This window comes from Leptosomus discolor, unplaced genomic scaffold (genome assembly GCF_034619465.1).
Source record: "Leptosomus discolor isolate bLepDis1 unplaced genomic scaffold, bLepDis1.hap2 HAP2_SCAFFOLD_35, whole genome shotgun sequence".
In the NCBI taxonomy this organism is placed as follows: domain Eukaryota; kingdom Metazoa; phylum Chordata; class Aves; order Leptosomiformes; family Leptosomidae; genus Leptosomus; species Leptosomus discolor.
The window spans coordinates 657851-684351 of NW_028237764.1; the positions used below are offsets into that span (position 1 = coordinate 657851).

A 26501-nucleotide genomic window follows, 5' to 3' on the forward strand; every position below is an offset into this window, starting at 1 on the left:
TCATAGGTGGCTGCACAGGTGACAGGTGAAGAGCAGCCCCTGCCTTGTGCAGCTCCTCCTGCTGTCCCTGATGGCTCAGGAGCTGCTAGGGCAGGAGTGTGCAGCAGGCTTGTGCCGCTGCTGGGGATGTCACTGGAGGCTTTGTGTCAGTTCCAGCAGGAGGAGGACCACGGCACGTGCAGCTGCTGGTGATGTCCCCTGTGCCTGAGGAGGAGATAGGGCAGAAGCAAGGTCCTGGCAGGTGGAGGTGCCTGTGATGTCAAAGGGGGATGAGGAAATGGGAGGCCAGGAGGCAGCCCCTGGGTTTGCAGCTGCTGCTGAGGTCCCAGGTGCCTGGGGAGTTGGGAGAGCAAGAGCTTGGAGCTGGGTTGTGCAGGGGCTTGGGATGGCCATGGTGGGTGAGGAGGTGTGAGGCCAGGGGCCAGCTGGGTCTTTGCCAAAACCATGGTGATCTTCCTCTGTGCCTGTATTACCACTACTCTGCCTGTCACACGCTGTATTTGATTTCTCTGCCTTTTCATGGATTTTCACCTGTCCTGATAAAATGACCATTTCTAAAGTCAACTTTTCAGATGACAACTGCCCACGCAAAGGCCTTTTCCATCATTCTCCAGGTTTCTCCTTCCTGTCCATTCAGACACCTCTCACCAGCGCAACTGCTTTGAGATTCAGCGACTAAAAGAATTTCAGTAGTCTAGTTTTCTCTCGCCAGCTCTTTCATTAGGTTTATACCTACCTTTGTGTATGTATTGATCTAACACATTTCTCATAGGATTATCCCTTGTCGAAAGGCGACCTCATTAGAGACACCTTGTACTTAGCACACGGTTGAGGAGTGTGTTTTATTGTTGATGAGACTTGGTCATGCTTTCCTTTCCTTTCCTTGCCCATGGGAGAAGGCCTTCTGTGCCTGTGTGCAGGCAGTTCTCTAAGGAAAGCAGGTGGGAGATGGTGCAATGGAGATGTAACTGTTGTCTGCAGACTTGAGTGGAGAAGTCTGAGGCAAGACAGGAGGTAAATCCCCGTTGGCCAAAGACAGCAATGGGGAGGTAGAGGAGGTGAGGAGCAAAGCTGACCATAGATTCAGACCTCAAGGGACTCCTGTTCCTAGCTGTCCAGAGCTCCTGAGGAGACACTCTGCATCACTGTCAATTGCAGAATGCTTCTATCATCTCTTCCTTAAACTGAAAATTAAATAAAAACACACTATAAAATTAATTTTAATTAGGTGCACTTTTCAATTTTCGTCTGTATGTACGTTCTGAAAGGATTCCAATTAGCTACAAAAATCTTAAAGACTTGAAAAAAATTGAAGACAGACGAATATCTCCTTACGGCTTTCTGTCTTTTAATGAGCCCCATGGGGTATTTGGCCTTAAGTAAAGGAATCTCAGCTACTGAGAGGAAACTGAGCAAACTGCTCAAGTTGTCAAAGTCAGAAGCAAACCCCAAAGTCCCTTGAAGGACTGATTGGCCCCACTGAGGGCCACTGCTGACAAAGCCTCCCCAGGGACTCCTCAGAGCAGAGAACTGGAGGCTGTGCTTGCAGGTAGGCAAAGGCCCTGTGCAGGGGGCTGGAGTGCTGAGAAAACCCTGGCTTGGTTTCACCCAGCAGAAAGTCCAAGCCCTGACCCTCAGGCCCTGGGCAGGCAGATCCTGCCCCTCGTGGGGGGCTCAGGGCTCTTCCCGGGGGCAGTGGGGTGTGAGGGGGAGCAGTGCCAAAGGCAGGGAAACTGGACAAGCCCTCCCGCCTTCCCCAAGCAACGGGGAAGGAGAAACGGAAAGTTCTGCCTGGGAGGCCTTGGTGGCAGAGGCCACTGCCATAGCCAAGGGGCCCAAGGCCTTGCTCCTGTTGGGCCTTTGAGCCTTGCCAGAGCCCTCGGCCATCTCTGCTGCAGGCTGTCCTGCACTCTGCCACGCCTGCACCTCTTCCCTTGCCGGCTGCACACACCCATCTTGCTTTCCCACACAGCTCTGCCCTCAGCATTTCTAGACATTTACTGATCATTCTCCACCCTCACCGCCTGTTCCTTGAAACACAAAGCCATGGGCTGATCCAGACTCCCTCTGGGGGACCTCTTGCACCACAAGGCTGCCCTTTGAGGGAGAATTCTTTTTCCTCACATGCAGTCTGAACCTTCCAAGCGGCACTTTGTGGAGGTTTCCTTCTCTTCCCACTACCCAGAAAAGCTCCATCATCTCTGGAACCACCCTTCAAGCAGTTATTATAGAGCCCTGGGCGTGAACTTCATCAGCCTAAAGAAGCCCAGATCCCTCAGCCCTCCATACAGGCCCCAAACCCCATCCTGGCAGATCCCATCTAGAGCCTCTCCAGCTCCTGCCCATTCCTCCACAATAGAGCGCCCCACATGGAGACACACTAGTCCAGATGTGGCCACACCAGTGCTCAGTCAAGGGCCATGATAATTCCTGTCTGGCTGGCCATGATGCCCCTAATACAGCCCTGTGTGCAGCAGGCCTTATTCCTGGTCAGCATGTGCCACTGGCTAATGCAGCATCCCTCATCATGCCCAGGCTCCTCTCCTCAAAGTCACAGAATCACAGAATCACAGAAGGGTGGGGGTTGGAAGAGCCCTCTGCAGGCCCAGGCCACACTCTTCTTCACACACCCCAGGATACCACTGGTCTTTTTAGCCACAAGGGCACGTCTGGCTCATGGTGATCTTGCTGTCTACTACAATTCCCAGGTCTTTCTCTGCAGAGCTGCTCTCCAGCAGGTCAACCCCCAGCCTCTACTGGTGCAGGGGGTTATTCCTCCCCATGTGCAGGACCTTACTCTTGCCATTATTGAACCTCATGAAGTTCCTCCCTGCCCAGCTCTCCAGCCTGTCCAGGTCTCGCTGAATATCACACAAGGCACAGCCTTCTGGTGTGTCAGCCACTCCTCCCAGTTTAATTTCAACAGCAAGTTTTAGTTGTATATTTTAGCAAGTACTGCAGCAGATAGCACATAAATGAGAGTTTCAAAAAAATCTAGGCAAGTGCAACAATCATAGAATCATGGAATTGCGTTTTTTGAGAACCTCCAGGGATGGTGACTCCACCACTTCCCTGGGCAGTCTGTTCCAGTGTTTGAGAACTCTTTCAGTAAAGAAATATTTCCTAATGTCCATTCTAATCTTCCCCTGGTGCAACCTGAGGCCATTTCCTCTTGTCCTATGACTTGTTACTTGGGAGAAGACACTGACCCCCACCTCACTACAACCTCCTCTCAGGTAGTTGTAGAGAGCGATGAGGTCTCCCCTCAGCCTCCTCTTCTCTGGACTAAACAATCCCAGGTCTCTCAGCTGCTCCTCACAAGACCTGTTCTCCAGACCCTTCATCACCTTTGTTGCCCTTTTCTGGACACACTCCAGCACCTCAGCGTCTTTCTTGGAGTGAGGGGCACAAAACTGCACACAGAAGTTGAGGTGTGGCCTCACCAGTGCTGAGTACAGGGGCACGATCACATCCCTGCTCTTGCTGGCCACACCATTGCTGATACCAACTGTGATGCTGTTGGCCTTCTTGGCCACCTGGGCACACTGCTGGCTCACGTTCAGCCGCCTGTCGAGCAGCACACCCAGGTTCTTTTCTATCGGGCAGCTTGCCAGCCACTCATCCCCAGCCTGTTGCAGTGTGTGGTGTTTTTGTGACCCAAGTACAGGACTCGGCTGTTGGCCTTGTTGAACCTCATACAATTGTCCTCAGCCCATCGATCCAGCCAATCCAGGTCCCTCTGTGGAGCCTCTCTACCCTCAAGCAAATCAACACTCCCACCCAATTTAATGTCATCAGCAAACTCACTGAGGGAGCACTCAATCCCCTCATCTAGATCGTCGATAAAGATGTTAAACAAGACCGGCCCCAACACTGAGCCCTGGGAGACACGGCTTGTGACCAGTCACCATCTGGATTGAACTCTGTTCACCATCACCCTGTGCTTGACCATCCAGCCGGTAACCTCACCCAACCTGAGCTACTTGTCATGACCAGTAACTCCACACAACACACCTTTCCTGTCCTGTGTAACCACCATACCAAATGGAAAAGAAGACATTGACGAACTCAGTTGACACTTCACGGACAATTTCAAGGACATTTGAGAGGGGTGGCCCACAGTTAAAGCAGTGATAGCTGTCTGTAAACAGTACGATTGGAAGGGGGTGGTTGTATATGAAGGTCTTTTGGGTAGTGTGGGACCTGAGTATGACAGAAATGGGATGGAATAACGGGTGGAGATTGGACTGGGCCTGGCTGGGCTGGACTTACTTCTCTTCATGAAAGCTCCCGTGGTGCTATGTCTCAGTCTTGTGACTAAAACCATGCTGAGAATACACGAATGTTCTAGCTGTTTCTGAAAAGTGTTTGAAAAGACTCAAGGCCTGCTCTGTTTCTGACTGTGTCACACCAGTGAATAAAGGGATGAGGGTGCAAGAGGTTGGGGGGAGAAAAAAGAAGGCCATAGACTGCAAATGGTCACCTTAACCCGCAAGTATTCTTGCTTTTACTATCCTTTAGTCTTCCCCTGTTCCATAGAGGTTGGTGAGGGATATGAGCAAGCCGCAGGGTGGTCCCTGATTTCTTGGGGTTGTTAATCCACAATACATACAAAACAAGGAAGAGCTGGCTAGGAAGGGAAATGTCAGGGGTGAGAAGGCAGAGTTGAGGATCCTGAGAAAATGGGCAGAAAGTAAAGAACAGGGCTTCTAGAGGGCCTGCTGAGGGACGTCCCTAGAAGAACCCACGGTCTACAGCCCTGAAGAGGAGTGCAAAGAGCTGTTTGATGCTCAAGGATCTCCTCTTCATGACCCAGAATGGTCCACCTTGACATGCTGGATGTCACATCAAGGTGGCAGGAGACTGGCACGGCTGAGAAAGGAGCTTCTGGCTACAACCAAGCATGAAGGGGAAGCCCAGAAAAGGTGGCGGCTGGCTGTCTTCCAGCCTCCTTGGTTCTGGGATTCCGGGAGGAGAGGGACACTCCAGAGCTCTTGGCAGCACTGCCCTCTTGCCAGGATCTCCCTTCATCCCAAGCAGGCAAAGGCAAGGTGAAGGTCGCTCTGACGGTGAGGAAACCTGGGGGTGTTCCATGAAGGCTACAGGTCCTGACCTTCAGCCTCTGGGAAAGGAGAACAGGTCCCTCTCAGGCATTGCTCAGGCCTCTCCTGGGGACAGTCTGATCTGGATCTGCACGGTGTAATGGCAAGCGCAGGTGTGGGACACTGTAGGACATCCTGTGGTGGAGATGCTCAAGGGCTCTGGCAAGACAAAAAGCCCCCAAGAGAGCCGAGGTCTTTCTCCCCTTGGCTATGGCTGTTGTCTCAACCCCCAAGGCCTCCCAGATGACCCCTTCACCCTATGAAACCGGGACCTCAGTGCCTCCTCAGCCCACCCAGGACAAACCCAGAAGCAGAGCACCTTGGCCCTGCCCTTGGCACTGCACATCCCCACATCACCCTGCCCCAGGAAGAACCCTGAGGAATGGCTGAGGGACAGGGTCTGCCTTGCAGGGGCTGGGGAGTCAGGGCTTTCTTTTGGCTTGATGAAGCACAGCAAGGGTTACTCAGCATCAGAGCCACCTTCCCCTTGCCTTTGCCTACCTGTCCTCACTGCCTCCAGTTTTCTTTTTTAACCAGCCCCCAGGGAGGCTTTGTCAGTAACGTCCCCCAGTGGAACCCATTAGTGCTCCAAGAAACTTTACAGTTTGCATCTGACTTTGACTCCTCCAGAGGTTTCCTCAACTTCCCGTCAGTGTCCGAGTTTCACGGACTTCGCACCAAAACCATTAGAGAGATCATTAAAAATTTCTTGGCCTGTTGCTCTGGTGCTAATCTGGGCTGGGCTCCTGGGACAGAGAGAGCTCCTAGCAAGCAGGCAGAGCTGCAGGGAGACAGCTCTGCCCAGCAGCAGCTGCTCTGCCAAGCGCAGCAGGGCTGAGGGGGCTGCCTGTGGGCACCAAGGAGAAAGGAGCGGGGCAGAGAGAGGTTGAAGGCAGGGTAGAGGGGGAGGATGGCTGAGAGCTCACTGGAGGAGAACTCTTCCCAGCCTCTGACACAGTAAGTCTCTGGGTGCAGGGTGATGTGTCGGTGGCTCCTTGCAGGATCTCCTGAATGTGTCCAACCTCTGGGATCTGTCTGTGATGGAAAAGAGGAAGCCGGGCTGCAGAGCAGGGCTTCCCTCCTGCAGTGTGAGAGGGACAGGGCATGACGGTTGCCTTCTCCTGGGCATGGCTGTGGGCTATGGACCTGGGCATGCAGCCTGCGCTGCCCAGAGCTGTCCTCCCAAACAGGTTGTCCTCACCCAGGGGGCTGTGACCTGGAGCAGGGACTCTGTCATCAGCCAGGATCAGCACTCAGCTTTCCCACTGAGCTCCTCATGGAGCTGTGGGGAGAAGCTGTGGGTGGAAGGGAGATTCCTAGCAGGGCAGGGCAAGGATCTTCTGCTGTTCAAAGGGTGCTGTGCTGGTCAGGACTTCTCACTGCTCCAGATCACCCCCAGAACAATGGCAGAGGAAGCTTCTCATGAAGCACATCAAGGCAGGGCTTACCTGAATGGGATGGAACCTGTGCTTTCAGTCTTCTACTCTTAATCACCTCAGGGCTGGAATGAGGGTTTGGACATGGAAATTATTCTCTCCGTTTGGGAGAAGGCACTGAAACTCCAGATGTGTTTCACTTGGAGCTTTCTAAATCCGGGAGTATCAAAAACAAACCACCTTTGGATTACAGGCCTTCCCAGCATCAACTCTCCATCCTCATCAGCAATGAACTCATGTTCCCATCAGAGCCTGGTGCCACGGAGGTGCCCCTGGGCAGTTCTTGGCTGCCAGGAGGTGTATGCAAGGCTGAGCTGCGTACACAGAGCATGGGATGGGGTCTGTGGGTGCTGCCGGGGAGGAGATGTGGGGACAGAGAAAGAGTTCCTGACAGGGACAGCTCCAGGCAGCAGAGACCTGGGCAGAGAAAACTAGAAATGTCATGGCAGTGGGAATTCAGAAAGCTCCTGATCCAATACAGAGAGGTGCTTCTGAGCAAGCCTCCCTAGTCAGCTCTGCCCCACAGCAGACCCTCTGCCCTCAAGCTGAGGGGGGTCCAGGGCAGATGCTGTCTCTTCTGCAGCAAGAGCTGCAGTAGAGCAAAAGTGCATCTCTCCTGACACATAAACCTCTTCCTTCTGCAGAGAAAAGGGACTGAGAGCAACCGGCCTGGGATATCACCAAAGTGGAGGTGCTGTGCTCTGCTGTGTAAGGAGAAGGTTTTCCCATGTGCCAGCTGTCTTTCTTTCCTTTTCCCCATTTGCAGAAGGATCAGGGTATTGCTTTGTGTTTTTCTTCTTTGTGCTGCTGTTTTTTCTTGCTTATGGAAGCTCTGGGTTGTGGGGATATCTCAGATGCACTTTGAGATACTGGCCCTGGGAGGCTGTGGGCAACGCAGCGTGTGGAAATTACGAACAAGCTGACTCTCCCTTCAGGAGAAGCTGGGCAGAATTTTGCAGGCACCTGAGCATCTCCCAGAGGTAAAGGGGTTGAAGTGCCCTTCCCCCATGTTGGGGGCACTTCAGCAGGGGAGGATGGGAATCTAGTGACAGCCCCATTCTCCTTGACAGGCATGCTGCTGGTATCATGTCTGGAGAGAGCCTGGAGATGGAAAATGGCTATCAGAAAGGTTCTGTGTCAGCCGTGAGTGATTCTGAACCAGAGCTTGCTGTTCAGGAGAGCAGAGTTGGAAGGGCTGGGTCCCTCCCTGGGCTCTTCCCTCTCAGACACAGCTCGTCTGGGTGCTGACTCCATCGCACTGCAATAAATAGGGACAATTGTCACACGGTCACTGAGGCAAATACCTCTCACTGAACTGAAGGCACCCATTGCCAGGAACACCTACCGAATGCACGAGCTGTTTGACACCACTGCAATAGCACAGGTCTGACTTCTCTGGAGCCCATGGGCAGAGCCCCTGCTCATCAAAGCTGACTTCACAAAAACGAAATGACTGAATTTACCCTTAAAAAAGAAGCCATTATGGGTGTTATCAGAAAGAAATTGCATAAGACTGTCTCAGAAAAATCTGTCCTCACTTGTCAATGTCTTCTCCTCTTTCAACAGTCTCCTATTCCTGCAGTGAAATAATGTCCAACGCCAGCTCCATCACACAGTTTCTCCTCCTGCCATTTGCAGACACCCGGGAGCTGCAGCTCTTGACCTTCGGGCTCTTTCTGGGCATCTACCTGGCTGCCCTCCTGGGCAACGGACTCATCATCACCGCTGTAGCCTGCAACCACCGCCTGCACACCCCCATGTACTTCTTCCTCCTCAACCTCTCCCTCCTTGATCTGGGCTCCCTCTCCACCACTCTCCCCAAAGCCATGGACAATTCCCTCCGGAACACCAGGGCCATCTCCTACGCAGGATGTGCTGCCCAGGTATTTCTGTTTGCCTTCTTGCTCACAGCAGAGTATTGTCTCCTCACCGTCATGGCCTACGACCGCTACGTGGCCATCTGCAAACCCCTGCACTACGGGACCCTCCTGGGCAGCAGAGCTTGTGTCCACATGGCAGCAGCTGCCTGGGGCAGTGGATTTCTCAGTTCTGTGCTGCACACGGCCAATACACTTTCACTGCCCCTCTGCCAGGACAATGCTGTGGACCAGTTCTTCTGTGAAATCCCCCAGATCCTCAAGCTCTCCTGCTCAGACACCTACCTCAGGGAGGCTGGGGTACTTGTGGTTGGTGTCTGTTTAGCCTTTGGTTGTTTTGTGTTCATTGTGGTGTCCTACGTGGAGATCTTCAGGGCCGTGTTGAGGATGCCCTCGGAGCAGGGACGCCACAAAGCCTTTTCCACCTGCCTCCCTCACCTGGCCGTGGTCTCCCTCTTTGTCAGCACTGCCATGTTTGCCTACCTGAAGCCCCCCTCCATCTCCTTCCCATCCCTGAACCTGCTGATGGCAGTTCTGTACTCAGTGGTGCCTCCAGCAGTGAACCCCCTCATCTACAGCATGAGGAACCAGGAGCTCAAGGACGCCCTGAGGAAACTGATGACCGGTTGCTTTGCAGAAGCAGCAATGAACTGCTCATCTTCCCCTGCATATTACTAGTAATGGAACTCATTACTATCCCAGTCTGTCTCTGGAGGGTTGTTTCCTTTGCTTTCTTGGCATTTTAGTTTTTCTAGGTGGACAAATTATTAAATCTGCATTAAATTGATGTCCAAGAAAATGTTATCATTCTTCGACCTATTTCTCTGTCAGTGTCTGCCTGTTTTGTGTGCCCCACAGACTTTGTGTAAATAAGGAGCTCTGCTCTCTGTGTTTTCAAACCAAATAAAGGACCCTGTACCAACTTGTTTGTCTGAGTTCCTTTCTCCAAGATCTTCTGTGGAGTTGTGGGGGCCACGTCTGTGTGCTGACGTGGAGGGGACAGCAGCCACCCTGAGCTGGGTCTGCCTCTCAGCCTCACCAGTACGGCCCTGGCCACCACAGCCCACTTGCTCTGCAGAGCAGCACCACCAGTTCAGGGTCTGTGGGGAGCCTGGGGAGGGGGTGCAGGAATGGCTGTCCAGGTCAGCAGAGATGAGCTCTGTAGGGAAAAGTCTCTGTGGGGAAATGGGATGTCCTGGGAGAAGAGCAGGGCATCGTGTGTGTGTGCAGGGGGGACATGGAAAGAGAAACCCTTTGGTGTGGGTGTCAGCTCGGGTCAGGCTGCCCTTTCCCTGGGGCCAAAGGACCTTCCTTAGGATCCTCAAGGCCAGTTGTCTCTTGCTGCCCTGGGGAGCAAGTTTGGCACATGGGTCTGCAAATTGCCCGGGGTGGGGATCTCCTCAGCATGCTGGCTGGATGAACATTGTCAGTGGCCTGTTCCCTGCTGTGGGACCAGTCCCAGCAGGGCTGCTTTCCTGGGCTTGACTGGGGAGAGGCCATGAATGTGTCAAGATTCAGGAGGGGCTGGGCTGGCTGGGCTGGCAAGTGCCCTCGAGAGGAAATACCAGTGAGCAGCTCAAGTGTGTGAGTGTGCAGGTTTGGAGGACACAGCAGTGACCTGCACAGTCGGCCTTCTGCTCTGGGACATGAAGGACACACAGAGCTCGGTCTGGTGTGTGCCAGTGCTCCCTGGACACCCCGGGTGAGCTGCCCGAGGCCCATCCTCATAGAGCAGCCAATAACAACCACCATGTCCAGCACTGGCCTCTCACCCCAGCTCACAGAGATTGCTTGTCCCTCCACAGAGGGACACCAAAGGACTAGGTCAGAAGTCCATGTTTGCATTGTACAGAGCAGACGTAAGCATCCCCATCGTGTGCATGTGGGGAGGTGATCCCGAGCAAGCACAAGGGCCATCAGCTCTTCTTAGGGGTGCCATGAAGGCCTGTGAGACAAGCAGTGCCTTGAGGTCACTTCCCGTTGAGCGTAACGTCCCCTGGGAAACACCTGAATGCAGCCCTGGGATGGGCTTCCTTGAACCAAGATCAGAAGTAGCGCCCTGGCTTGTGAAGGTGCTTTTGAGGCAACTGCTGTCTGAGTATGGGATAGTGGATGAAAGGCCATGTGGCTTGTAGAGGTGCTTGTGTTGTCCTGTTTCCATGCAGATGTGAGTGGGCGGGAGGAGGCAGCTGGGTTGTGCAGGTGCTTTGTGATGTCACTTGTGGCTGAGGAGCTCTTAGGGCAGAAGGAAGCTTCTTGTCTGTGCAAGTTCTTGTGATGTCGTAGTTGGGTGAAGAGGGATGAGGCCAGGGGCCATCCTCTGGTTTTTGCAGATCCCTGTGATGTCATAGGAGCCTGAGAAAGTGATAGGGGAGAAGGAGGCACTTGGCTTGTTCATAATCTTGTGATGTCCCACGTCCCTGAGTGGCTGATAGGGCTGGAGCAGGAGCCTTCTCTGTGCAGCTGCTGAAGGTGTCACAAGTGCCTGGTAGCTGATAGGGCAGCTTGTGCCTCGTGCAGGTGCCTGTGATGTTACACGTGGGTGAGTAGGTGACAGGGCTGAAACATGGACCAGGCTTGTAGAGCTATGTTAAAGGAGAGCCCAGCCCCTAGGTTCTGTCCCCGAGTCGGTTCATTCCAGCTCGAGCTGGACTCCTCCCAAGAAGGACCCCCTTGGTTCTTTTCCTGTGCTTTTTAATGCCTCACAGTCTGTTACAGGAGCTGTTCATGCAGCTGTTCACCTGACACGTGTGTGTCTTTTGTCCAAACAAATTGTTTAATTGTTACTTCTCCTTTTCAGTGATTGCGTTTGGGTGCAGGCACCTTTACCTTCTTACACAGTTTCATAATCTTTGGTTCCATCTGCATCTGGATCTCCGCTGTCTTCTGCTGACTCCAGCTAGAATGGTCTCTTTCTTCGTTTCCAGAATTATAGTTTCTTTTCCTTTGGTCAAACAGTCGCTCTAATTCATATTTCCAGGCCTACCACCTTCATTAATATCGCTTATACAACTTCAGTATGTGGGTGAAGTTACGGTTTGTCAGTCACACAAAACTGCTGGCCATTCTTCCCGGGCTAAGAAAGAGTTCAGCCTGAGTTCACTGCGTGGCTGGGTTGCAGCCTGCGACCTAAGGCTGCAGCAATGTAGGCACTCATGGTAGCGATGTTAGTGAGTAACGCTGGCCAAGGACATGACTGGAGAGGGCAAGGTTAAGATCCCTTCAGTTCTCAACAAGCTGCTTGTGATGTCACATGATCCCAAGCAGGGTAGAGGGCCAGAGGTGTCCCCTGGCATGTGCATCTCCTTGTAATGACCCTGATGGCACCGTAGCTAGTAGGGCAGGAGCAAGCTCATGGTTTGTGCAGGTGCCTGTGATGCCCTAGGTGGCTGAGCCCCGTCTCCTGCCAGGTTCTGGCCTGGCCGATGTGAGCAGCTCCTGTCATGCGGCTCTTCCTGCCCAGGACTGTGGCTGGATCACAGTGTGAGAATTAGGACCGCTGAACTTTATGTTTGTCTCAAACTTCGTACCTTGTGGTTTTGGAGAGGAAGTAGAGACTCAAGTCGCCATAGCGACAGACGTGGTAGGACTTTGGGCTAGACGACATGGCTTCCTGGAAACACCTTTTTTTGTCGTTATGTGATAACAGCTAAAGGCATGAATTTGTTCAGCTGATGTGCTACAGCTCGCATCTGTGTAATGGAGGTTGCATAGACTGCCAGCTCGTGATCGGCGCGTGGAAGCAAAATGCCGCTGTTGGATTGGATCTCACTGCTTGACCCCAACACATCACATCGGATTGGCGTGGGACTATGGTCCAAAAAGGACCCTCGGTAGCCTCTGGAGTGAAGTAAAAAGAGAACAAGTGGAGCAGAATGAAGAGGAGCGAAGAGGAGTGGAGTGGAGACCTGCCCGCCTGCCTGCCTGCCTGGACTGGCCCACTGCTGGTTGTGTATTGTCTAATACCACCTTGGCAAATAGACATTGTTCTGGCCTTTGTCAGACGTGTAGAAGTTTGACCTTTTGGGGCTGTTAAGAGAGCAAATAGTAGAAGTTAAGTCCGCCCGAATCGTAACTCCCAGACCCATGTCTGAACCCATAAGACATGCCAGAAACACAGGAATGTCGGGTGTTACTGAAGTATTTGGAAAAGCAAAAGTCTAAGCCATCTGGCTTAGAATGGGCTCAAAAGAATTGGTTTAATCTTTCAGCAGTGACAGATCGGATGATATGTTTACAAAATGCAGCCCGTGTGCGGGCAGGAAAAGGGAAAGGAATGTTATGTGCTGTATTAGGTGCTGTTTTCATTGCAGCAGTTGAGGAAAAGGAACAAAACCATATGGCAGAAACCCAGTTGATTCAGTCTCAACAAGGTTTGATCAAAACATTACAGTGTCAATTAGAAGAAGTGAGGTCTCAAGTGGCTCTGCTGAGACAGGAATTAATTAATCGACTCTTAGCAGACACAGATGACCCCGATGCCATTGCGGCGACCAAAAAGAAAGCCGAGGGAGTCACCCCTCTGCCGACTTATCCCCAAGCTGAGTTGTTTCAATTGAAAGAAAGGTTGGACAAATTAGAAGTCCTGTTGAGACCATTGATTAAGAGTGACTGTATCTGTGATGGAGAGGACGATGTGCCTCAGGTCATGACTAAAGAAGTGCCATTTACGGCCACTGCATTGGCAAAACTCAAAAAAGATTATGGCCACATGTCAAAGGAATCGGAAACAGAATATGTGTGGAGGGTCTCTCTAACCAGGGGAGACCAGATCTTATTGACAGAAAAGGAAGCTGAGGGATATTGGGGACCTGGAGTGTTTTTGACTACAGGGAACTGTAGGGCTCCCTGGTCCCTGACTCAGCAGGTTACTTACTGGGCCGGAGGTCTCAATCCGTTAGAACGAGGAGATCCACTGGCAATCATAGGATCTACAGATCAATTAGTAGAGAGTGTTCAAAAAGCAGCTTGTCTGCTAATGATGTGTGATAGGGCATTAAAACTTAATCAGGAGTCACCCATGATGATTCCTGTGGACCCAGAGAGGATGACCCCTCTCATCCGAGGGCTCCCAGACTCCCTGAAGGCCATGGGAATTCAATTGCAAGGCCAAATGAGAGCCACCGCAAGTGACGACCGAGTCGCAGTGGCACTGGAACGAACAGTCACCCCAGATCGCAAACATCCTGGTAGGTAAGTATGGACTTGGGGAGAGGTTGCTCAAGAATTAATTAATTAGGGAAGGAAATACAGCCCTGTGCCGAGCCACCCCAAACAAGAATCTAAGGGAATCAGGTGAACCGAGGAGGTACCCATTTGGAGAGAAACCCCAGGAAAAGTCTCTAACCTGGTCAGGAGATGGTCAGACAGTGAGCGACGAAGAAAGAGGGTCGATTTGTGGATGGAAGGGCTGAAAAAAGGGATACCTAGAGGAATAATGGACAAACAACCCACTAGAGCCTTAGAAATATTGGTACCCGATTGGACTAAAGAAAAGCCCAGCACCCCCTCTGCACCCCCTTTCCTGAGTCACACCTGCAAGACCAAGGAGGCATAACATGAGCAGCAGGGAAACGATCTTCTCCTCCCCCTGTAAGTGAGGCAGAAGGAGGAAGGTGGCAATATTTAGGGAGGCTCACTGAAAATGAAAAGGGTGATTCGATGATTACTTGTGCAATTGGACCCAAGTGTGTCACCACTACCTTTTGGCTAGACACTGGAGCACAAATTTCGGCTCTAAAACTGGACGATGCCCGTCAATGTGGTATCACTCCCTCTCATAAACGTTTTTTTGTGGCTGATGCTTTTGGTAATATTCAAGCCCAATTGATGGCCCGGGTGAATCTTAAATTGCCTGGAGACGACCACCTCACCCATATGGAAAAGGAATTCGGGTCTTTCCCAGTTAATTTTTTAGAATTCAATGTACCGAAAGGCAAATCCTGGATCGATGATAGAGGGAGGAGTTGGACTTTTGGAGTGACATCTTTTGATATTTGACTGCTCCAGTCTGCACCCCTGCTCCCTCCTTCTAAACTGACTAATGTCAAACCCTATCCCCTTCCTTTGGGAGCATGGAAGGAGTCATTCCTGTGTAACAGAACTAAAAGAACAAGGGATTGTAGTGTCATCCCTCTCACCTTATGATTCTCCAGTATGGCCCGTGCGCAAACCAAATGGAAAGTGGAGGCTGAATGTGGATTATCAACATTTGAACGCCAATACGGGGCCTCTGACAGCAGCTGTACCTAAAATTGCAGAGTTAGTGTCCACCATACAAGAGCAGGCTCACCAAATATTGGCCACAACTGATGTAAAGGATATGTTTTTTATGGTGCCGCTGCAGGAAGAAGATCGTGCTCGGTTTGCTTTCACATGGGACGGACAGCAGTACACATTTACCCATCTTCCTCAAGGCTATAAGCCTTAAGTTGAGGCAGGCGATGGAAGCAGGCTTATGGTGATAGAAGGTTGCTGAGAAAGTGCCTGTGATGTGAGAGGGGGTTAAAACTGGTGTGGCAGGCACTGGAAACAGGCTTATGATGGAATCCTGCAGTGAAGGTGCTTGTGATGTCACAGACGTTGAAAAAAATGAATTGGTAGACGCTGGGAGCAGGCTTACTGTGGGGGAAAGCTACTGTAAAGGTACCTGTGATGTCACAGAGAGTTAAAATCTGGTGTGACAGTCACTGAAATCAGGCTTATGGTGGTAGAATCTTGCAGTGAACGTGCCTGTGATTTCAGAGGTTCTTTAAAATCTGGCAAGGCAGGCCCTGAACACAGGCTTATGATGGTAGAATTTTGCCGTTAAGGTGGTTGAGATGTCACAGAGGCAGAAAATATGGTGTGGCAGTCACTGGAAGCAGGCTTAAGGCTGTGGAAGCCTGCCGTGAAGGTGCCTGTGTTGTCGGAGGAGGTTGAAAATGTGGTGTTGCAGGTGCTGGAAGGAGGTTTATACTGGTGGAAATTTTCTGTGAATGTTCTTGTTATGCAACAGGTAGTTGAAGAAATGTGTGAGGTGTTGGAATCAGGCTTCTGCTGGTGGAAGTTTGCTGTGAAGGTGCCTGTGATGTCACAGTGGTGGAAACTCTTGTGCGACCGTTTCTGGAAGCAGGGTTATGGTGGTGAAAGCTTGCGGCGGTTGTGCCTGTGATGGCACAGGCAGTTTAATAATGTGGTGTGGTAGGCTCTGGACACAGGCCTGTGCTCATGGCATCTTGCCGTGGCAGTGATTGTGATTGCACAGGTTGTTGGAAATCCAGCGTGGAAGGCACTGGAAGCAGGCTTATGGTGGTGGAAACTCACAGTGAAGGTGCCTGTGACGTCAGAGGTGGTGGGAAATCTGGTGTGGTAGATGTCATGGTCCACTCCGTGGACTCGTGATGGTTCGTTTGCTGTGATCTTGAAGTGCAAATTTAAGGCAACCACGCCAAAGGGGTTTGCTTAAATCAAAGACTGAAACTTTATTTTTCACCAGTAAAGCGATGTGCGGTAGGTAAAAGGTCGAAACGAAAGGGAAAAAATTAAAAGTGAAAAGAGGACAGAGATCAATAGCTACCACCAGGGGTCCAAGGCGTCCCTATGGTCCCAGGTCCAGGCAGCGTCCCGCCAGTCCTAACGATCGTTGTGATCCTTGGTGGGGGAAGCTTCCAAAGTTCGGGTGCTGAGGAGCCATCGTTTATGCCAAGAAGCACCCCTGCTCCTCCTCTGTATCTCCGCCTCTTCTTGGCTCCGTCGATGCTGATCAGTCTTTCATGACGGCAGTTATGCGGCCACCTGATCAGCTCAGGCTTGTCCCGCACCGGAGAACGGCACAGCACTCTTGGTGCCATGCAGCTCTCCCTCCCGGAGCGCTCGTACCGCATTCCAATCTCGGGATCAGCAACTGTGTCTCAGGCAGGCCGCTGCAGACTCATGTCAAGATGTTACCCTAAGTTTTGGGGTACCTTATTGTCTATATCCCTGATGACAAGGTTGAGACAATGCTGTTCTTCAAACCGATTCTTACACCACCCCATGGCTCAGCATTGTCGTCAGGACCACATGATGGTGGCCTAGTTCTCAAAGAGAGGCAGAGAGAGAGAGAGAAAGAGTAACAATGATAATAATACAAAATCAAATTGTTTCACCAAAAAAATTGCCTTACCAGAAATTATTATTTTATCAAACACATTATAGAAGAAATTAACGGTTTAAGCCTGCAATGATTTTATGTCCTCTTCTCAAGCGATCCACCTTGGGTCAAAAGACTTAGGGATGTCCACGTTGGTTGGGACATTAAGCAGATCATGTGCATTAAGTACGGATGCCAATCGTGTCAACCGATTTGTCATTCTCCAATTTATGACCTAGAGTGTTGTTGACAATACAAAACTGATTGAAAACCAATATTGTTGAGGACAATGATGGGGTGACGCAACTTGTTGAGGACGCCTGTAGCAGTAGGTGACCGTCTGAAAAGCGTGTCCCACCATTTGTGTTCTGCATCCCTTTTCACCCTTTCCATAACACGGTGTATTTCTTCCACATTGTGATGGACAGTTATCAAGGTTTTGTGCCCGTTTTCCCTGACCTTTTCCCAAATCTCGATCAAATCCTGGTTTTGTAGCAATTGCCTTTCCAAAGCGAGATTCATCCCAATGGATGTAGGCAGCAGTTTGTGAATCAGTGTGTCATTGGATTGCAAGTGTTGGTGGGATGTGGCTGGGGCTAGATAAGAAAAGTCACATCCAGTGATTTTAGTAAAAATCACAAACACAGAAATTTGAACCATTCCTACTATCCACAACTACCCCATCTACGGATACAGACTCACAAGCAGTCCTCAAGCAGGCACAGCCTTTGCCAATACACCCAGGTACAGTTTCAGGAGATCCATCTGGACGAATCTCGAAATGACAAATATTTTGTTCAGTGTCCAAACAGATGTCCTCAGCTTGGACTGCAGTACTCTCACAGATGAGCCCTTGTTGTTCTCGTACAATACAAGACTCCAAATCAACCGTTTGCCATTTCTCATCCACCTTTCGGGCCCAGACTTTATGCTCAATAGGATAAAGTGCAGCTCCGTTGTGGTTCAATCCTAATGCAATGACAGGATGAATCAAGTATATTGACGCACTGTGTACGGTTAGCACAAATATTGTGGTGGTTTGTGACAGGGTCATAAGTGAGGTTTACCAGATTCCACCAGGATTGGTGTTCCTTCTTGAAGTCAGTGGCACTGTCCCAAATTATTTTCCGAATTCAGTGGGGAGAGTGCCTTCTTCACCTTCTCTTATGATTGAGGCGGCTACATATTGCATCCACAGTTGAGCCTGGATACAACTGAGAGCCAAAGAGAGGTCGTTTTGGACAACACCAAGTGCGTCCACAATCATTTTGTGGTCCTTTGCATTCACCTTTTCCCATGTTGGTAATATTTTTGATAACAGTCATTGGTTAGTTCCTAAAGCCAACAGGGAAGATCGTAAAGGCCATTGCAATTTGGCCAGATCACTAGTCGTGGTAGCTGATTTCTTCATGAACACCTCTGAATCGATACTATTTAGAACTCCCAATCCTGTTCCCAAAACACCAGTTAGGTCTCTCTGTGTTTGTCTCCTGGAAGGAGCTTGTTTTTGCAGCCAGGTTGCCCACCCCTCGTAAGAAGTGTTTAGGAAAGGTGAGCAAGCTGGCTGAATTTCTGAGACTTTTTTTGTATCAGCAACTCAACTTGTTTAAGAGACCACACCGGATTGAACAACGTTGGTTGCTAGCCCGTATTCCTGATCACATACAGTCCAATTCCAAAGATTTTTGGACTAATCACAACAATTGGTTGGGCAGTAGGTATTACAACTTCTATTTTAAGTTCCCCCCAGTATCTTGTATTGGTTTTGCCACACATGTTCTTATGGGAGTGCTGTACAGCAGTCAAGTTTAGCCAGCAACCTTGGTTTTGATTTTTACACGACAAAATAGGGCCATGCGGTTCAATTCCATAAATGTTTCTGGGTTCGATGAGGGATTTAGTCATCAATACCTGCATTGTGTTGTGATCACTTCACCCTATACCACCATAAAAGAGGGTATAACTTCACTTTTGTCAGCCAGTGTGAACAGGGTATCTATGCCATGGTGTGTGACTACTGCAACAAGCATCACTGGAGGCTCAGTTACAGCATTTATTTTGAAGTTGAATGTTAGGACCAATAGGCCTGACCGGTTTGCCAGATTACTGTGCCAATTACACACTCCACAGACAGGCTTGGTCAAAGTGAAGTTGTACCAACGATCCCCTTGCTCATTAATACAGGATTTGGTGATTTCCCCATTGTCGGTACTTGGGTCTAAGGTGAAGTTACCAACAGACTTTTGTAGGCAACGCATGATGAGAGAAACTTGTTTGTTGCATTTCCACTCTGTAGCAGGACAGAGTTTGGCTGTGATGCTGGGGTGAATTTGGGTTGTTGAATCTAGATCCAAAAGATTTCCAGAAATTACAATTGAGGAGGCTTTTTCATAGAGAAATTTTCCACTTTTCCGCATCCTACCTGTATCTTTTCTCCAATTGTTCCAGTCAGGGCATGAACCCGGTCTTTTCTGTCCCACTCCCATTCATTTAAGTGGTACACCTCAGTGTCATGCATTACTACAGCATCTAAGGTTGGGAGGCGGTCCTTGGGATAGTACGCTAGAGTGCTGGTGGACTTGACAATAGCTTGGGACCATGGCCATTCTGCATTCTTTTGGTTACAGGTTAGTGGTAGGATGCAGAAAATTATAACCCGTCCAATCATTAGTCCAATTAAATGATCAGTCTTTCTAAAATTTAGCCCTCCAAATTATCATCCACAAGGAGTTCATCCTGTTCTGAGTGTCCATCGGAGTTCTCCTGCAACAATGAAACACCAGAGCTTTCCTCTCAGAGGCAGAAAGTTAAAATGATGAAACTATCCAGCGAGTATGTATCCAATGTTCCTTTCCCAGGGCATCGGAGGCTACCCGTGTATATGCACTTAGTGGGGCTTTTAGCCCGAGTGGTACGCTTCGCATGATGGGAAGTTCCACCAGTAAAGGCCGTCCTGGGAAGTGAGCTGGATTCTTAGAGTCCTTTGTTTCCTTTGATAAGGGAACCAAAGAAGGAGCCTTTGGGCAAAAGGCGGTGATTTTGGGGCAACCATTTACCCCTCATCTGTCATTTACTCCTTTAATTGCTTCCCACCGAGGACGGACATCGCAATTTCTCCTTTGTGGTTTCAAAAGCCATTTCAAGAGACCATTAGTTCTTTTTGCAATCCCATCGACTGGTGGGTAATATGGGGTGTGAAAGGTCCATTTAATCCCTTCACTTCCTGCCCAATCACGTACAACTCTGGTGGTGAAATGGGAACCGTTATCAGATTGTATTTCTTGTGGTTTTGGAAAAGCTCCAAACCATTCTCGCAATGCCTTCACAATGTTTTCTCACATAGCCTTGTTAAAGGCTTCTGCTTGAACTAGTCCTGATGCTATTTCCACTCCCACCAGCACAAAATGTTTTCCTTCTGATTTCTTAAAGGGGCCGATATAACCCACCTGCCAGGCATCCCACAAGCCTCTACCCTCCCACAAATGCAGAGGGTCACCCTCTAAAGGGTGCCTTTTTAGCCGTGTATGACATTGTTCCCAGGCAATGTGCAGGTTTTACACATTTCTGTGGTGACAGGCCAGCCTCGGGCAAGGGCTTCATGATACAAGTCTTTAGCCCCTGTGTGTTTGTGCTTTACATGCAACCATTCTAACAGGCGTTCCCAATCCTCTGTCATTTGGTCTGTTTGCACAGGGGCTAGCCTTGCTACCTCATCACCTCTGTTCTTCCACTCCCCCGCTGAACCCCCATCTCCCTGATGAGAAGCTCCCCATCCCACAGCAAAATTCCCTCGGCTTGCAGTGCTTAAGAGGTCTTGCCATCTTTCCTTTTGCAACACTGGAACTCTGCTAACCTCCCATTCATTCTGCTCCCAGAAAGGAAGACATTCTGTACATCCCTTAAACACAGCATAGGGATTGGTATAAACATGGACAGGAGAAGGAGTTTGTGCTTCATGCTGGAAAACGCTCCACACTGCCATTAATTCACCTACTTGGGCACTGCCCTTTCCCTCTGCTACAATCCGTTGCTCGGAGGAGGTATGGAGTGCCACTGCCCAATATCTCCACGCTTTTCCTTCTCTCTTGGCAGAAGCGTCAGTGAACAAGCACTTACTGACTGATCATGGGAGAAAGGAGGGGCCACCCGAATGACTGAGGCAGGTTTATCTTGGCTTCCGTCCTGGCTCCCCAGTTCTTCTGTAGTCAGTTTTTTTAAAGCTCTTTCGATCCCTGAGATTATGTTACAATAGTGTTCGATCTGGGCATACCTCTTTTGAACCGAAAGCTCTCTGGGCCACCCTGTCACAGGGGGAGGTCCCGGTAGTAACAGCTTTTATAACTTTAAACAGGCCTCTTAATACGATTGGTTGTTGTCGTGCGATTTTCCCTACTTCTACGAGAGCCAGGCTAACCACAAACCAACCTCTCTCCCACGCACCATATCTCCTCTCAGCATCCTTAAATCTTCGTGAGTAAAATCCCACGTGCCGGGTTGGACCCTCAAGGCCACATTGCCATCTGTGTATTGACAACCCTGACATGACGTACCTCCATTCCACCCAGAAAGGATCCGTAGGGTGGATAGGGCCGAGAGATTCTTCAAACTATGATATAGATTGGTGAGACCACACAGGCCTTTGGGGAGCCAAGAACAGTATTAGCATATAATTGCTGCATCATTATCTCCAGACCCAAGACTTATCACCTACCCTTACTGAGAAGAACAAGTGTCCAACTAAGATAAGTGAAGCTCTCTTCTCCCAAAATCAACATCAGTACCTTCATTAAACAGAAACAGGAGTTGATGACTCCTGATGACTTTGCAGACATGAGTGATGGAACATCGGGATTAAGAGATAAACCACAAGAATGGTGCTGGCTGGTGATGCTGCAAGAGCCACAAAAATATGCTGAACTGTGTATATGGTTTCGATAATTAGTAGCACGCATTAGCAGGTAGCTTGGTGATTCATATCATACCCTTGTAGCATAAGCTATAGAACCCCTAAAGAATAATCCAATAAACATAAGGAAAAACTTTCTCGCTGTGAGGGTGACAGAGCACTGGAACAGGCTGCCCAGAGAGGTGGTGGAGTCTCCTTCTCTGGAGACATTCAAAAGGCGCCTGGACACCTTCCTGTGTGACATTCTCTAAGTGGTCCTGCTCTGGCAGGGGGGTTGGACCAGATGATATTTCGAGGTCCCTTCCAACCCCAAACATTCTTTGATTCTGTGATTCTGTGAATGGAGTTCGATCCAGATGGTGACTGGTCACAAGCAGTGTCCCCCTGGGCTCAGTATTGGGACTGGTCTTGTTTAACATGTTTATTGATGAGCTGGACGAGGGGATCGAGTGCCCCCTCAGAGAGTTTGCAGATGGCATTAAATTGGGTGGGAGTGTTGATCTGCTGGAGGGTAGAGACCTCTGCAGAAGGATCTGGACAGGCTGGATCAATGGGCTGAGATCAATTGCGTGAGGATTAACAAGGCCAAGTGCCCGAGTCCTGCTCTTGGGTCACAACAACCCCACGCAGCGCTACAGGCTGAGGATGAGTGTCTGGAAATCTACCCGGCAGAAAAGGCCCTTGGGGTGCTGGTCGACAGGCGGCTGAACATGAGCCAGCAGTGTGCCCAGGTGGCTAAGAAGACAAACAGCATCCTGGCCTGTATCAGAAAGAAGGTGGCCAGCAGAAGTGGGGAGGTGATCCTGCACCTTTACTCTGCACTGGTGAGGCCGCCCCTCGAATCCTGTGCGCAGTTTTGGGCCCTTTACTGCAAGAAAGCCATTGAGGTGCTGGAGCGTGTCCAGAGAAGGTGGTGAAGGGTCTGGAGAACAGGTCTTATGAGGAGCAGCTGAGGGAATTGGGGTGGTTTAGTCTGGAGAAGAGGAGGCTGAGGGGAGACCTCATTGCTCTCTACAACTACCTGAGGGGAGGTAGTAGTGAACTGGCTGTTGGTATCTTCTCCCAAGTAACAAGTGGTAGGACAAGAAGAAATGCCCTCAAGTTTCTCCAGGGGAGGTTTAGTTTACAGGTGAGGAAAATTTTCTTTCCTGAAAGAGTGATCAAACATGGAACAGGCTGCCCAGGGAAGTGGTGGAGGTGTTCAAAACATAAGTTGATGTAGCACACAGGTCCGCACAGGGGGTCTGAGCCTGCTCAGGGAGGGAAGGCAGGGGGGAAAGAAGGGGAAGGGACAGGAGCAGAGTAGAGGGGAGGGGAGCTGCTATGGCTTTGCTCTGGATCAGCAAGGCTTTCCCAAGATTCGGGTCTGTCTGTTCTCCAGCCACAGCCCTGGGCAGGAGGAACAGCGTGGCGGGAGCTGTTCACATTGGCCAGGCCAGAACCTGGCAGGAGATGGGGCTCAGCCACCATGGACATCACAGGCACCTGCACAAACCATGACCTTGCTCCTGCCCTACTAGCTACAGTGCCACCAGGTTCATCACAAGGAGATGCACATGCCAGGGGACACCTCTGGCCCTCTACCCTGTTTGGGATCATGTGACATCACAAGCAGCTTGTTGAGAACTGAAGGGACCTTAAGAGCTCCTCGGCCACAAGTGACATCACAAAGCACCTGCACAACCCAGCTGCCTCCTCCCGCCCACTCACATCTGCATGGAAACAGGACAACACAAGCACCTCTACAAGCCACATGGCCTTTCATCCACTATCCCATACTCAGACAGCAGTTGCCTCAAAAGCACCTTCACAAGCCAGGGCGCTACTTCTGATCTTGGTTCAAGGAAGCCCATCCCAGGGCTGCATTCAGGTGTTTCCCAGGGGCTGTTACTCTCAACGGGAAGTGACCTCAAGGCACTGTCTGTCTCAGAGGCCTTCATGGCACCCCTAAGAAAAGCTGATGGCCCTTGTGCTTGCTTGGGATCACCTCCCCACATGCACACAAGGGCATGCTTACGTCTGCTCTGTACAATGCAAACATGGACTTCTGACCTAGTCCTTTGGTGTCCCTCACTGGAGGGACAAGCAACCTCTGCGAGCTGGGGTGAGAGGCCAGTGCTGGAAATGGTGGTTGTTACTGGCTGCTCTGTGAGGATGGCCCTGGGGCAGCACCCCTGGGGTGTCCAGGGAGCACAGGCTCAGACCAGACACTCCTCTGCATGTCCTTCATGTCCCAGAGCAAGAAACAGGCCACTGAGAACATTCATCCAGCCCGCATGCTGAGGAGATCCCCACCTCAGGCCCCTTGCAGACCCACGTGCTAAACTTCCTCCCCAGGACAGCAAGAGACAAGTGGCCCGGGGGATCCTCAGGAAGGTCTTTTTGCCCCAGGGAAAGGGCAGCCTGACCCGAGCTGCCACCCACACCAAAGGGTTTCTCTTTCCACGTCCCCCCTGCACACACACACGGTGCCCTGCTCTTTTCCCGGGACAACCAATCTCCCCACAGAAACTTTTCCCTACAGAGCTCATCTCTGCTGACCTGGACGGTCATTCCTGCACCCCCTCCCCAGGCTCCCCACAGACCCTGAACTGGTGGTGCTGCTCTGCAGAGCAAGTGGGCTGTGGTGGCCAGGGCCATGCTGGTGAGGCTGATAGGCAGACCCAGCTCAGGGTGGCTGCTGCCCCCTGCACCTCAGCACACAGACGCTGCCCCCGCAACTCCACAGAAGATCTTGCAGAAAGGAACTCAGACAAACAAGTCAGTGCAGGGCCATTTATTTGGATTAAACACACGGAGAGCACAGCTCCTTATTTACACAAAGTCTGTGGGGCACACAAAGCAGGCAGATACTGACATAGAAACAGAATGAAAATGACAGCACTTTTGTGGAAAACATTAATACAACCAAAAATCTAAAACCAAAGAAATCAAACAAAACAACCTCCCAAAACAACACACTGTGACAGTAATGACATTCCATTACGAGTGACATGCAGAAGATGGGCAGTTCCTTCTTGCTTCTGCAAAGCAACCAGTCATCAGTTTCCTCAGGGCATCCTTGAGCTCCTGGTTCCTCATGCTGTAGATGAGGGGGTTCACTGCTGGAGGCACCACCGAATACAGAACTGCCATCAGCAGGTTCAGGGATGGAGAGGAGATGGAGGGGGGCATCAGGTAGGCAAACACGCCAGTGCTGAGAAACAGGGAGACCACGGCCAGGTGAGGGAGGCAGGTGGAAAAGGCTTTGTGGCGTCCCTGCTCTGAGGGGATCCTCAGCACGGCCCTGAAGATCTGCACGTAGGACACCACAATGAACACAAAACACCCAAAGCCTAAACAGACACTGACCACAAGTAGCCCAGCCTCCCTGAGGTAGGTGTCTGAGCAGGAGAGCTTGAGGATCTGGGGGATTTCACAGAAGAACTGGTCCACAGCATTGCCTTGGCAGAGGGGCAGTGAAAATGTATTGGCCGTGTGCAGCACAGCATGGAGAAACCCACTACCCCAGGCAGCTGCTGCCATGTGGACACAAGCTCTGCTGCCCAGGAGGGTCCCGTAGTGCAGGGGTTTGCAGATGGCAACGTAGCGGTCGTAGGCCATGATGGTGAGTAGGTAAAACTCTGCTGACATCAAAAAGAAAATGAAAAAGATCTGGGCAACACATCCCGAGTAGGAGATGGCCCTGGTGTTCCAGAGGGCATTGGCCATGGCTTTGGGGAGAGTGGTGGAGAGGGAGCCCAGGTCGAGGAGGGAGAGGTTGAGGAGGAAGAAGTACATGGGGGTGTGGAGGTGGGGGTCACAGGATACGGCGGTGATGATGAGTCCGTTGCCCAGGAGGGCAGCCAGGTAGATGCCCAGGAAGAGCCCGAAGGTCAAGAGCTGCAGATCCCGTGTGTCTGTGAATGTCAGGAGGAGGAACTGGGTGATGGAGCTGGCATTGGACATTATTTCACTGCAGCAATGGGAGACTGTTAAAAGATGAGAACACATTGACAAGTCAGGACAGATTCCTCTGAGTCAATCTTATGCCATTTCTCACAAATATCCCTCACTATCTCTTCTCTTTCTTTTGGGGGACCTTCGGTCAGTTCCTCTTTGTGAGATCAGGTTTGACGAGCAGGGGCTCTGCCCATGGGCTCCAGAGAAGTCAGACCTGTGCTATTGCAGTGGTGTCAAACAGCCCGTGCATTACGTAGATGTTTCTGGCAATGAGTGCCTTCAGCTGAGTGAGTGGATTTGGCCTCAGTGACCATGTGACAATTGTCCCTATTTACTCCTGTGCGATGGAGTCAGCACCCAGACCTGCTGTGTCTGAGAGGGAAGAGGCCAGGGAGGGACCCAGCCCTTCCAACTCTGCTCTCCTGAGCAGCAAAGTCTGTGTCAGAATCACTCACGGCTGACACAGAACGTTTCTCACCCCCATTTTCCATCTCCAGGCTATCTCCAGACGTGATAACAGCAGCGTGCCTGTGGGGGAGAATGGGGCTCTCACTAGGTTCCCATCTTCACCCCATGGATATTCTCAGGTGCCCGAAAAAAACTCCCAGTGGCCCATGAAGGGAGAGTCAGCTAGTTTCCATGTCCTACATACTGCATTGCCAACAGCCTCCCAAAATCTCTGCGTCAAATACATCTGAGATACCTCCCACTCCCCCCACAACCAAGAGCTTCTACAAGCAAGAAAAAGAGCAGCAGGAATTGGAGAAAAAAACACAAAGCAATACCCTGATATTCTGCAAATGGGGAACAGGAGAGGAAGGCAGCTGGCACTCGGGAAAGCCTTCTCCTTACACAGCAGAGCACAGCACCTCCATGTTGGTGACATCCCAGACCAGTTCCTCTCAGTCACTTTTATCTGCAGAAGGAAGAGGTTTATATGTCAGGAGAGATGCATCTTTGCTGGGGATCTCTCCTTCCATCCACAGATTCTCCCCACAGCTCCATGAGGAGCTACCAAGGCATGCTGAGTGCTGATCGTGGCTGATGACAGATTCCCTGCCCCAGGTCACAGCTCTCTGAGGTGAAGTGACAAAGCTTGGGAAGACAGCCCTGGGCACCCCTGGC

General features: G+C 50.8%; 3 protein-coding genes and 1 pseudogene across 3 annotated transcripts; 2 read left to right on the top strand and 2 right to left on the bottom strand.

Moving 5' to 3' along the window:
- Positions 1 to 8127: 8127 nt before the first annotated feature.
- LOC147412901 (olfactory receptor 14C36-like) lies at positions 8128 to 9093 on the top strand. Its single transcript, XM_086480777.1, has one exon. It carries the CDS (start codon positions 8128 to 8130, stop codon positions 9091 to 9093), a length of 966 nt encoding a protein of 321 aa, XP_086336903.1.
- A 3427-nt stretch (positions 9094 to 12520) lies between these two features.
- LOC147412902 (uncharacterized) lies at positions 12521 to 13714 on the top strand (annotated as a pseudogene).
- Positions 13715 to 13944: 230 nt separating this feature from the next.
- On the bottom strand, positions 13945 to 19196 carry LOC147412903 (uncharacterized). Its single transcript, XM_086480778.1, is given in 7 exon segments — positions 13945 to 13950; positions 15721 to 15816; positions 17277 to 17565; positions 17567 to 17660; positions 17663 to 18121; positions 18124 to 18169; positions 18951 to 19196. Coding segments are annotated over 7 exon segments (1236 nt in total).
- A 5220-nt stretch (positions 19197 to 24416) lies between these two features.
- Positions 24417 to 25382, bottom strand: LOC147412904 (olfactory receptor 14C36-like). Its single transcript, XM_086480780.1, has one exon. It carries the CDS (start codon positions 25380 to 25382, stop codon positions 24417 to 24419), a length of 966 nt encoding a protein of 321 aa, XP_086336906.1.
- Between the last annotated feature and the right edge of the window lie 1119 nt (positions 25383 to 26501).